This window comes from Mytilus edulis, chromosome 5 (genome assembly GCF_963676685.1).
Source record: "Mytilus edulis chromosome 5, xbMytEdul2.2, whole genome shotgun sequence".
Taxonomy (NCBI): Eukaryota; Metazoa; Mollusca; class Bivalvia; order Mytilida; family Mytilidae; genus Mytilus; species Mytilus edulis.
The window spans coordinates 16,606,040-16,619,872 of NC_092348.1; the positions used below are offsets into that span (position 1 = coordinate 16,606,040).

Below are 13,833 nucleotides of genomic sequence, written 5' to 3' on the forward strand. Positions count from 1 at the left end.
TATCTATCCAAATACATTCATCATAGATATCTGGATTGAATTTTTGTATTTACACCAGACCGAGTTTCGTCTAGAAAAGACCCCCCCCCCCCCAGTAAAGCTCGAATAAAAAAAAGTTTAAAAGGCCAAATAAAGTACGAAGTTGAAGAGCATTGAGGAACAAAAATTACTAAAAATTACACAAATACAGTTGTGGTAATCGATTCCTGATGTAGAAAACCTTAGTTTTGCAAAAAATCAAAGTTATGTGAACATTTATTTTAATATTATGGCTATATCAATGATAGTTCATGTCAACACAGATCTGTAAGCCTGAAATTATAATTTTGCAACATAAAAAAGTATCTAAAAAGAAATCAACCAACAAACACTTAATGTAATATCCACATCAATTCAGTGTACAGATTAATCTACAAACATTATATAGTTTAGAAGGAAATATGATAGCAAATGCAAAATATACATATATACACACTTATATCTAATATCCACTAGAACATGTCATCATTTCCCAAAACACTCTTTTAATCTTTGAATAATCAGAAATAGATACGAATATTGCAAATAAATATAAGTATTGTTGTGTAGAAATCTCGATCTAAATCAGTAAACAATAATGTTAAGTAATACATTCGAGTAAAAGGAATAAGGAAATTTTATAACAGATTATTTAGGTTATTAAATAATTCAACCTTGTAAAGAAATGAAAACCACTTAAATATATATAATAACAATTAAAGCGATTTAAAACCATTTCTGACTCAAGAACACGCACTTCCTCTTATATGACAGCTATTAATTCAGTTTGGCTAAGTATAAATTAGGCTGATTTAAGAAAAGCCATAGTTTGAGTTTATTCCATGTATTTTCAAGATCTTTTTCGTTCATTGGCCATTCAATAAGAGCAATGTCTTTCCACAACGCAGATAGTTCGTGTGGAATTTCTTCTGTCTCTAAATCTTTTGTTATAACAATTATTTTCTGTAAGTTTTGTGAAAAGTGATGATATTTTGCTCTTTCTATTGCGTATTCACCCCACAAATCAAGTTTGAAAGAAGAAGTTACGAGAAAAATTATATGCCTGCTCTGTTCGATGTTATCAGCAATTTCATCAGCAATAGGTTTTCCTACACTAAAATCTCTGTCAGGTATACACATTTGCAGCCCCCATTTTCTTTCTAATTTGGGTATTAATACATATTTTACCCATGAAAGGCCACCTTCAGGATAGAACACAAAAACATCATACTTAAAATTTACAGCAATACCCTTTTCTAGCACATTTCTAAAGCGTTTGTATAGATAAAATGAAATTCTCCATCTGAAACTGTAAACAAGCATAAAAGAAAAGAAAATCACAATAAATGCCACAAACACTCCGAGTACTGCTTTTAACCACAGTTTACTGTTACATCCTGCATACAAATCATTGAAATATAAAGCAGCGTGATGTGTATTAATTTCTGTTGAATTTTTAAGGATACATTTATATGTTCCATTAGCATCAAGTGTCACATTGGTTTTATCAAGCCATTGAATAAAGTCAGTATTTGTACAGTCACATGCAAGTGCATTATTGTCCAAATTAAGTGTGAATCCGTGGTTTTCGTTTAACTGTTTAAAATAAGTTTGAAAGGAGATATTTATATTCGTTAGAAGGTTGTTGGTCATATCCAGTTTCTTAAGATTTGGTATTTTTGTGATCGCCAAAGGAATTTGTCTGAAAAGATTATTTGATAGATTCAAATAGGTTAACTTTGTCATATGTTCAAATATATTAAGATTCAACTCCCATAAGAAGTTGTGAGAAATGTCAAGTGTTTCTGTTCTTGGTATAAAAGTGAAAATATTATTCTGCATCTTGCTTGTGATGTATAAATTTGCGTGTTCTATTATCAGCGTTCTGAGGTTTGATAGTGGATGCAAATGCAGAGTGTCGAAAATTACTCTTGAATCAATTCCTGTGACGTCCATATAATCTATTTCTGAACCGGCCAATATTTTCCCCTGATCAACAGTTTGACAGAAAGATACATCGAAACTTCTTACACTTGTATTTTCCGGTATGACCCATAATACAGGTTCACCGGTGCGGAAAATATGACTCATTTCTACGTCTTTTATGGAAGATGGTAATGTTATGACCCTGTCATTTGGAATACTACTCATGTTAAAATCTAAATGTTCAGTGACATTTATAAAACTTAAAGGTATATATGAATATTCGAACTTCCACAGATTACTGGTACTCGCAAAAAACTGTATTGTATTGTTAAGTTGATGTCCGTTAAACACTGAAAATCGATTTTTAGACAATGAAATTTCAAAAAGACATTCTGGTCTATCAAATGTTAAAAGTGATCCATTTTCAAAGTCTATAATATTATTGTTTGAAACATCGATAGCCTCCACACAAATTGTTTTCAAATATTGCATCAAGTCCTTAGTAATTATAACCTCATACCTGTACGTACTGTTGGTTATTATTGATTCGTCATTTACATGATTAAAGTTGATAATTTCCATAGAACTATTTGCTAACGGTTTCAGAAGATAGAAAGCTTGGATTGGATGCATGTACGTGTTTGATATATCTAACACTTTCAGATGTGGGAAAGGTTCTAGTGTTCCATTTTCTACTTTTACGAAATGTCGACATTTCCACAAATACAGATATTTAACACTTGAGTTAAAATTTGAAAACGTGCTGTTATTAATTTCTCGTACCTGACAATGGCTAAACTCCAATCTTTGAAGATTTTCCATTTTCTTGAATTCCGGTCCAAAGATAGGGAATGGTGCAAGATCAATAGTAAAATCTTCCAAGTTTATTAGTGTAGCAAACGCTTTATCTGGATAATGCGTCAAGCTTGTACGGTCAGAAAAATTCATATTTCTACTGACGTCGAGCACTCTTAACGTTGCAATAAATCTAAAAAGTGTTGGAGTGAACACTGATAAATTTAATTTATTTCCGGCTAGCTCTAGTGTTTGTAATGAGTCTAATCCATCGAATGCGCTAGGCTGTAGAATTATCAATTTGTTGTTATTAATTGTTAGTTTGATAAGTACACTTAAATTTTTAAAAGTGCCGTTTTCGATTATTTGTATTTCGTTTTGATCAAGGATAAGAACGTTAATGTGAACCGATAGATTTTTTGGCACCTCTGTCAAACTTTTATTTGTATAATTGGCTGTCACTCTTTTGTTTACTGGTCCTTTGGTTGTTGCTGCAACGAGTACACATAACCAATACACAACTGTACAGACTAAGCCCAAAACTGTGTGCATCATTTTTCTGAAATCCATTTTGCATTAATCCAATATGCTTTAATACAAGCAATTATATTAACAAGTACATTTTGCTAGATGTAAACAATACAATTCCTTGTCCGCATGTAAAAACCTAATTCATGTATTTTTAAGCAGATCTGTAAAATGAATGAATTAAATAGTAGTTAATACCGGTACATATAATAATTTCATTGAAATAAATATAATGCATTTAAAAAAAAGTAAACACCTGGTGTAGATTTGATTCAAACAGTCATATAATACTCTAAAGAGCGTATATACTAGTATAACATATGTAATGTTGAATTTGTATCAGGTAAAAAGACACGTACAGGAAGTAATAAGTCAAAAGTTGTGACATTCTTTGATTTCCGACCGTTTTCGTTAGATTTTGATTGTGTACAGTCACATTTGAAAAGGGAATAAAGCAAATGTTGTTTTGTTTTGGAAATCTTTTTAAAATTATTTTGATAACCATTAGAGTTATTTGAACTTCAGTCATATACATGCATGTCTTTAAACCTCATATTCATAATAAAAAATACATTGTAATATTGGCGTATTGCTGACAACTATTTTTTTTTTATCAAATACAACTCATGTTAGAGATTGGTTTAAAACTGCATACTAGTACTTATTATAGTTTATATGATATCTTCATGACTGGCTGAAGGGTTTCAGACCAGAGACGGCCTTTTATACAATTGAAAAGATTGTATTGAGGTTTGGTCAGATATAAGATAAGTGACCTAGTCAGATATAAGATAAGATAAGATAAATTTTATTTTTCAAAATTATATCCCCAGTGGAGCATATACACATAACATATATGATTGATACAACATACAGTATTTGTTTATATTATTATAAAATAAACTATTGAATTTAAGGGATACATGTATTGATGGTTAAATAAAAAAGTATTTTATAGTTGCCACTCCAAAGATGTAGCAAACGTTTTTTTTCTTTTTTTTTCTTTTTTTTCTTTTTTTTTTCTCTCATTAGTACTTGATTTTATTATATTTTACTGGAAATGTATAAGCATAAACGATATATATTTCAAGTAGATTTTGATTAAATATCGGTATTATTTAATGTTTGTAGATAAATCTATATATTTGAATAACATGAATAACGAGATGCAAGGATTCAATGCGCTTACGATTTACTATAGTCTTGAAAATCGCTTCTGGTTTCGTATGAATGTTTTGTTTTTATACACTTGGTCAACTATAAATTAAGAATATTAGTTTACTTACCAACTTTCAACTGTATACTTATGTATTTAATGTATTATTTGAAGAAGTGAACCCACTTCAATTAAAGAGTATATATGTCATTATAAATGTAGTTTTATGTGAGTGTTCAATTTCGTGTTATGTATAAAAATTAATGTAACGATAAGCATGGATAAGTGTATATAAAGAACGATGTGTGGTTATTTTCAGTGAAAAGTAAGATTATACATTTGACAGCTTAACAAGTGGCTCTGTACTTATACATCCTGCCAATGGTTAATACTTTATTGTATATTTTGTAGTCTTGTCTTTCCTTTTTGCTCATGTGCTTTGTCTTCATGCCGTTTTGTTATTCTTTGTTACATATTTGTTTATATTTATAGTGATTAAAATTGTAACACAATTGTTGACTACTGAACCCCTATTTTTTTTACAATTTCACCTACTATGTCTGTTTGCTTTGTTCATACATCGTTGTAAATATTATGGAATTTGATGGGACTGTCATACAAGTGTGAACGTTAAGTTTGCTATAAAACTAAGTTCAATTAACCATTTTCTACATAAGAAAATACCTGTACTAAGTGAGGAATATGACAGTTGTTATCTATTCGTATGATGTGTTTAAGCTTTTGATTTTGCAATTTAGTTGGGGAATTTCCGTTATGAATTTTCCTCGGAGTTCAGTATTTTTGTGATTTTACTTTTTATACAATATTAACTAAAATGAATGTATCTAAGTATTCTCTCGTGAGTAAATTTGTTAAAATGTTGTAAGCTTACCTGATGCGTATACATTCCGTTTAGTATTAGGGTTAATAGTTTAACATTTTTGACGGTTGACGAATTTTATGATGTACAATGTATGACAAAGAAATAATTACAATATGAATACAATATTCTTAAATATAAAAGACACTGAAATTCGGAATAGACATCGAAATTACCAATACAAAAATCGTTCGTGGATAGACTGAAAGGCAAAATTCTATAAACCTTCCCACAAAAATAAATAAAAAGACATAGTCTTTTCTGATCAGATTCAGTTCGTATCGTACACATTTATTTAAAAATGATAAACTTTTTATGTATTCGACAGAAGGAGAACGCAGAAAAATGTTTTACAATCACCTCACTGCAAAGAAACAAAATGGTAAAACATTTCAAGAACATGCAAAATAGAAACAAAATCTGGTGATCAATTAGATTGTGTGAATTGTGTACAGCTTTTTTAAATAATCAATAAATTCACACAATTTAATTGTTCACCATTTTATGCTTCTTCTTTTTCATGCTGTAAATGCTGATTTATTTTGCAGATCTCAATACTAGTATAAAGAATGATAGACCAAATTATGTATGTTTAATAATTACGAAACGAATGGAAGTCTTTACAGATCTGATAATTAGATTTCGTACGAAGATGTGCGAGTAGTCAACACATTCAAACAGTATACAATCATGTGACCGAATACTGTAAACCAACTTATTTTCGCGAATACTTTATTTCGCGTTTTATCCTTTCTTGACCACTTCGCGGCTATTTAATTTCGCGATTTTCTAATTTACTTGATGCAGTTTAATAAGGAAATATCTAAGGTTTACATATTCGCGACGATTTATATTCGCGTTATTTTTCTACTCGCGAAAGTCGCGAAAATAAATCGCTCGCGAAAATAAGTTGGTTTACAGTATTTGAATGCCAAAGATGTATAAGAATCGAAATCTCCAAAAACAAAACACACCGTAAAATACCCAAATTTTTCTAAGTTAAACTGTGCCTGATAGAGTTGAAATCTTAGTTTCTTTATAATTTCTCAATGTAGAAATGGACAGTTTTAGCAAGGTTTGTTATACATAATTCCAAGTTCTGACTAACGACCTCATGCGTTTGAAGCGCTTTTCTGATATACCTTTATCAGGAACGTTCAAAGCCGAATATTTCAAAGCAAGGGATGTATATGAACAGTTCAAAAGACAGACCTAACAGAACGTAAATATAGCCAAATCCACTCAATCGGGATTGATATGCCTGAAGCAGTGGAATCTACCTACTGTGAATTCAACACTATTCGTTCGATACCACTTTTCGTTGTTTTCGTGGGTACAGGTGAACCATAAACATAAATATTAATGGAATTACAATTTTCTATCAGGCTGAATGCAACCTTTGGCTAAACCAAGAAATTATATATCCCCGAAAAGACTCGTTTTCATAATCCACGAAAATTCGTACCCGTAAAAGAATTAATGAATCCACAGAAGAACTGTACAATGTAAAAAACAACACTATTCATGTTCAAAGAGCTTTTCTGGTATCGTTTTATCATGAACGGTAATAGAAGGATGTAACATTAACGTTGAAAGATGACTCACCTTGTGGAGTGTTAAAGATTGTAATCCAAACTTCATATAAGGAAGTCGGAGCAACACGTTTGTATGCATACAATATTAGTATAATGTAATCATAATCACCCCTAGTTTTTGGTGGGGTTCGTGTTGTTTATTTTTTAGTTTTCTATGTTGTGTCATGTGCATTATTGATTGTCTGTTTGTCTTTTCATTTTTAGCCATGGCGTTGTCAGTTTGTTTTAGATTTATGAGTTTGACTGTCCATTTGGTATCTTTCGTCCCTCTTTTAATGCGAATATGGTCGCGTTCCTCAGAAACAATCAAATATGGTGATAACGACTGAGAACAATTATTACTTTAATTAATAGATAAGAAGTGCACTCTGAATTTTAAAAAAAAAAACCACACACAAGTCACCCGATTTATTTTTTATTCAGGCACATTTAATTTCCTCTGTAATTTGACTTCATTGAGTCAACTCTATGATCCCTAAGATAATGAATCTAGAGCATATTTTGCAATAACTAAATTAATAAATACGTTTTTTTTAGTGTTGTCCTCATGTTTTTAAAATTAGGGAATAACAATACTTTGTCGTGTTCATAAAATATAACCACGTATTTTTTGGCCAATTTATCCTTAACAATGCTACAAGTAATGGTTAATAAAATGGATGTAAAGATCACATTAGTAGTCATTTCAAGAAATTAAATTAAATAACTTTAAAATTGTTGGTAATGAAAACGAATACCATGTTTACAATTGGGAGCTGTATTGTCTGCTCTAGTAAATTCTATATTGATGTATGTCATTTGTTTTTATTTTGAGAAAAAAAACCCCAAAAAACAACGAAAAAACCCAAGAAAAACGAAAGAGATTTTCAACGAACACATTTTGCCGTACACACTTTATATCATAGTATATATATTCCTATTGACTATTCAGGTGTAGAACATATTTACAACTCGATTATTCTTTTAACTTATCTATTTAAAAGCTGATTATTCAAAGGTATTTGTAAACATACTTTATTTTACTATTGAAATTGTAATTCATATCTTCCCATCACTATCATAGCTGTTTGTACGTGTACAAACCCAGCAAACTCGTATTAGGAACTTGACGATTAAATGTCAATTATCCGCTCGTAATGTAAAAGGTGGTTGTTGGTTGTGTATGTTTATTTATAGAGAGAAAAGAGATTTCTACTATATTTCATTTTAAGAGAACAATGAAATTGTCAAAAAGACAGTCAATGATTATTTTAAGAGAACAATGAAATTGACAATGACAACTTATTTAGTTAACTGAATGATAATGCTTCTTGGAATAATACGTAAAAGATGGAATTGTGCCAGGCATTAACACATCAAATTTTTCGAAATCCATGATAAGCTTTTATGTTTACAAAAGTCTTTTTTTTATTTCACAGTTCGAGTACTCAATTTATTCATAAAGATAGACGACATACGTGTCACATCTGCTTTAGATATTATTGCAGTGCTTCAAATCACAATATATGGAATCTTATTAAAAAACAGTTAAACAAATTGAACTCCATTACCATCATTTTATGTGACTTATTGTTCATCTTTTCTCAAGTAAATTTACAACTCTTTCTATCAAATTACTTAAATTGCCGTTTAAAAAACTTCATAATTGTTACCTACTAGTATCTGTATACGAAATAACAGTATATCTGGCAAAACAATAAGATAACATTGCACCGAGACTAAAGTATTAACAACAACAAATTTTTGTCACTTTTAAATGAAAACGTCTTGGTTTTTTTTTTATTATTTGTTGAAAACCAAAAATATTGATGATAAATGAAAACAACATGAGTCCGAAGTGCTTTCCTGGATGTACCGTCACCAAGAACGCTCAAAGCCTTATATTTAAAGCCAAGGATGTATATGGACCGAAAAACGAGCCGATATAAACAAAATGGACATTTAAATAGCCAAATCAATCTATGGCCAACTAGCCTGCGGGATCTGAAACCTTAATACGTTATATGACAATAATAGAGAAAACTCAACTATAAATAATATTTTATGATTTTTAGAAACATGCAAAATGTTTAAAGATGACATACCTTACAACACATCAAACATAAGTATAAAATGGAAATGGGGAGAACCCTGCTTTTAATATACGAAAGTTTAATCTAAATCGTTTGTCTGCATGTCATTATGGTATGATTTAATGTGATTTGTGGTCATGTTCTTCAAATACAATTTAATTTAACGATAAGGATAACAATATATGTTGATTGTTTCTTTAATGTATCGAATTAAGGACAATTAATCTATTGATAAGAAGTGCACTGTGAACTAAAACAATTGAAGTCATTTGGTTTATTTTGTTATTCGCGCAAGTTTCTATGGTGAAGGTGAAGAACATTCTTGACCAAAAGTATTATACAATCTCTCCTCGGGGCAGACTATCCTTAGTTGGAAAAATTAAAAAAATGATGTGAAAGAATGTGTTTTAATTTGGATATACAATATTAAGGTAAACTACAGAAATGAGTGCTCGGTTTAAATAACCAACATTTCACATTAGCTATTCGTTACTAAAAGCATACTCAGCCCTTTTCCTCCTAATGACAAACCAACATATTCCCTTCTATTTTTTGTTTATATAGTATATGGCTTTCCATACATAATAAAATGCTATGCATGAATGAACTCTCGTTGTACATGAAATATTTTAGTGAAATTAATGTGTTATACCACCAAATCACAGTACGTCACATATCGTTGCATACGAAAAAGAATAGAACAAAAATATTTCTTAAATTTGACAGTTGTAGGTATTAACTCCTACATTTTATTGCAGTAAAACATTGCAAAATGAAATTATGTGTTAGGTAAATAGTTAATCAAAGGTACCAGGGTTATGATTTAATATGCCAGACGCGCATTTCGTCTAGATAAGACTCGCCAGTGACGCTCAGATCAAAATAGTTATAAAGCCAAAAAGTACAAAGTTGAATAGCATAGAGGACCCAAAAAAACAAAAAAATATTTCAAATACGGCTAATGTAATCTATTCCTGAGGTAAGAACATCCTTATAGCAGAACAATATGAATAATTGAGAAAAGTAAAAACATCAACATAATAATATAAATGATTGCGTACGTAAACATGTATGTAATGGCAATATAAACAATTAAGCACAATTAATATGTTGATAAGACGATATGGATAATTGAGTTAATTAAACAATGTCACTATTCAGGTCAAATAGCCTGTTGGTGCCCCATGGGCATGGATACAAAATAATGATAAAATCGCTCATGATCACCTGCATTCACCGTTGCTAAATAGTTTGGTAACAACTTTGCCTTGTTCTATTCCAAGACGATCGCAGATTTTCTGTTAAATACATCGGCATGATGATATGTACAATTGAACAGAGTAAACACATTGTCATGACAATATAAACAATTGAGCAAAATTAACACATTGTCATCACAATATAAAACAAATTAGTAAAGTGAACATATTGAAATTACACAGTGAATAATTGAGTTAAGCAAACACATTGTCATAACAATATGAGTAAATTTGTAAGGTAAAAACATTATCATGACAATATGAATGATGGAGTAAAGTACCTACATTGTAAATGCAATATGAATAAAAGAGTAAAGTAAACACATTGTCGTGCCAAAAGAGGAGAAAGTATCCATTGTAATGACAATTGAAATGCATGAAGTAGCACGTGTCACTGGACACACAACATGCAATAAATGGACATTTGAATCAGTCTATTCTATAAAATCGGTAACCATAGATATACAATTCATAAATCGCCACTAATATTTGTATTATAGCTTGCATGCTAGTAGGTTGAAAATACCAATTTAAAATAAAAATATCAGTAAACAATAAAATTCATGCAGATTACATATGAAGGTAAATGACCAACGTATTGGGTTCCTTCAGATAGTTGACACTTTATATTTGGTTTTCATGACTGTAATGAGCGTTGAAATTAGTCACTGATATTTCATTTAGGCTGGTTTAAGAATAGCCACAGCTTCAGTTTATTCCAGGTATTTTCAAGACCATTTTCGTTCATAGGCCATTCAATAAGAGCTATGTCTTTCCACAACATTGCTAATTCGTGTGGAATTTCTTCCGTCTGTAAATCTTTTGTTATAACTATTATTTTCTGTAAATTTTGTGAAAAGTGATGATATTTAGCCCTTTCGATTGCGTATTCTCCCCACGAATCATGTTGAAACGAAGAAGTTACAAGAAATATAATATGCCTGCTCTGTTCGATACTATCGGCTATTACATCAGCTATAGGTTTTCCAACAGTAAAATCTCTGTGTTGTATACACATTTGCAGCCCCCATTTTCTTTCTAATTTTGGCATTAGTACATATTTTATCCATGGAAGGTCATTTTCCGGATAAAACACAAAAACATCATACTTAAAATTTACACAAATGTCCTTTTCTAAGCTATTTCTGAAGCGTTTGTATAAATAAAATGAAATTCTCCATCTGAAACTATACACAAGTGTAAAAGGAAAGAAAATCGCAATAAATGTCAAAAACAATCCGAGTACTGCTTTAAGCCACAGTTTGCTGTTACATCCTGCATACAAATGATTGAAATGTAAGAAAGCATAATGTGTATCATTTTCTTTAGAATTTTGAAGGATACATTTGTATGTTCCATTTGCATCAAGCGTAACGTGTTTATTATTAAGCCAAAGTATGAAGTCAGAGTTTGTACAGTCACAAACGAACGCATTATTATCCAAATATAGCTTGAATCCTTGTCCCATACCTCTGAAAAAATTTTGAAAGGTGCTATTTATATTGGTAAGAAGGTTGTTTGTCATGTCCAGTTCCTTGAGATTTGGCAATTTTGTTATTGCAAGAGGAATTGTGCGGAAAAGGTTATTTGACAAATTCAAATACGTTAATGTTGTTATATTTTCAAAAATATTTTGACGCAGTTCCCACAAAAAATTATTTGAAATGTCTAGTTTTTCGGTTCCTAAAACATAATTGAAAACATTCTTCTCCATTTTGTTGGTGATGTAGAGATTTGTGTGCTCCATTATCAGTGTTGAGAGTTTTGACAATGGATGCAAATGCAATGTGTTGAACACTACTCGGGAATCAATTCCTGTTACATCCAAATAATCTATTTCCGAACCGTTCAATAATTTTGCCTGGTCAACAGTTTGAGAAAAAGATACATCAAAACGACTTATACTTGTGTTTTCCGGTATTACCCATAATACTGGCTCACCGGCATGAAAAATATGACTCATTTGTACGACTTGTATGGATGAGGGTAATGTGATGACTCTTTCTGGTGGAAAACCACTGATATTGTAATTGAGATGGTGCGAGTAATTAATAAAACCTAAAGGTATAAATGAATAGTCAAACCTCAAAAGATTTGTAGTTCTCGCAAAAAAATGTTTTATATTGTCAAGTTGGTGTCCGTTAAACAACGAGAATCTATTTCTAGACAGTGAAATATAACGCAGACAGTCAGGTCTGTCCATTGTTAAAAGTGATCCATTTTCAAAGTCTATAATATTATTATTTGAAACATCGAGAACATGTACACAAATTGTTTTCAAGTATTTCATCATTTCTGCTGTTATATTTACTTCATACCTGTATGTGCTGTTATTTATAATCGATTCATCGTTCACGTGATGAAAGTTGATCATTTTCATTGTGCGGCGTGATAGCGGTTTAAGAAGCTGGAAAGCTTGGATGGGATGCATGTAAGTCTCCGATAAATCTAACACTTTAAGATTTGGGAACGGTTCCAGTAAACCAGTGTCTACTTTTACAAACTGTCGACATTTACTTAAGTACAAATATTCAACACTAGGATTGAAATTTTTCAACATGATGTTATTCATAACGCGTACCTGGCAATGGTTAAATTCCAATTTGAGGAGTTTTCCCATTTTCATAAATCCTTTTCCAAACATTGGGAATGGTGCAAGATCAATCGAAAAATTTTCTAACTTCCTCAGTTCTGCGAATGCTAGATCTGGATAAATTGTCCAGTCTTCTTGATCCAATAAATTCATATTTCTACTGACGTCTAGCACTATTAAATTCGGTATAAAACTGAATAGTTTGGAAGTGAACATTGACAACGTTATATTATTTCCCGCCATTTCTAATACTTGTAATGAGAACAATCCTTCAAATGCATTCATCTGTAGAATATTCAGTTTATTGTCATTAATTGTGAGTTTAATCAATACACTCAAATTCTTGAAAGTGCCGTTTTCGATTATTTGTATGTCGTTTTGGTCAAGAATAAGTTCATTAATGTCTACATGTAGATGTTTTGGAACCTCTTTTAGACTTCTGTTTGAATAATCTTCTATCACGAATTTGTTTACTGCTCCTTCGGATGTCGACGAAACGTTTGCAGTAAAAATGCACAAAACTGTAAGAAAGAATCCCACTCTTGTATCGATAGTAATTCCCAAATTCATGTTTAAAAAGTATTATTCAATTTAGTAAGATTCTTTGCAGATAGGAATAATTCCATTAATCTCTTATTCATCATGTTCATGATGATGTTAAGAAAAGAAATCAGTACATATCTTTCTTAGTATGAGAAAACCAGTATTGTGTAAGAATGTAGATATGTTTAAGGAAAACATTCTTCACTTAACACGCATATTAATTCATTGAGCGAAATTTATTGAATTTTTAAACCTCAGTGGAGTGTTATATATTCAAACATAATTATATGAAACTTTATTGTGCATGTTGTGTGTATAAGACGGATTTAAAATAGGTAATGTTTTGACATGCATTTAAAGTAGGTACATTTAATAACTGAGAAAGAAAATAACATTTCTTAAAAATTGCCGTGTTAGAAATGTCCTTGAGGGTTGTAATTTAAAAAATACCAGAAGAATTGTCAAAAA

General features: G+C 30.8%; 2 protein-coding genes across 3 annotated transcripts; both read right to left on the minus strand.

Annotated features, from left to right (window-relative positions):
* Window positions 1–243: 243 nt before the first annotated feature.
* Window positions 244–5,390, minus strand: LOC139523109 (toll-like receptor 4). 2 transcript variants are annotated; one of them, XM_071316888.1, is made up of 2 exons: window positions 5,316–5,390; window positions 244–3,431 (listed from the first exon to the last, which is right to left on the minus strand). In XM_071316888.1, exon 2 carries the CDS (start codon window positions 3,307–3,309, stop codon window positions 796–798), a length of 2,514 nt encoding a protein of 837 aa, XP_071172989.1. In that variant the 5' UTR covers window positions 3,310–3,431; window positions 5,316–5,390; the 3' UTR covers window positions 244–795. The 2 variants fall into 2 exon arrangements, with proteins under 2 accessions (XP_071172989.1, XP_071172990.1); XM_071316889.1 differs by lacking the exon at window positions 5,316–5,390 and adding an exon at window positions 4,554–4,620.
* A 3,536-nt stretch (window positions 5,391–8,926) lies between these two features.
* LOC139523110 (toll-like receptor 4) lies at window positions 8,927–13,616 on the minus strand. Its single transcript, XM_071316890.1, has one exon. It carries the CDS (start codon window positions 13,390–13,392, stop codon window positions 10,906–10,908), a length of 2,487 nt encoding a protein of 828 aa, XP_071172991.1. The 5' UTR covers window positions 13,393–13,616; the 3' UTR covers window positions 8,927–10,905.
* Between the last annotated feature and the right edge of the window lie 217 nt (window positions 13,617–13,833).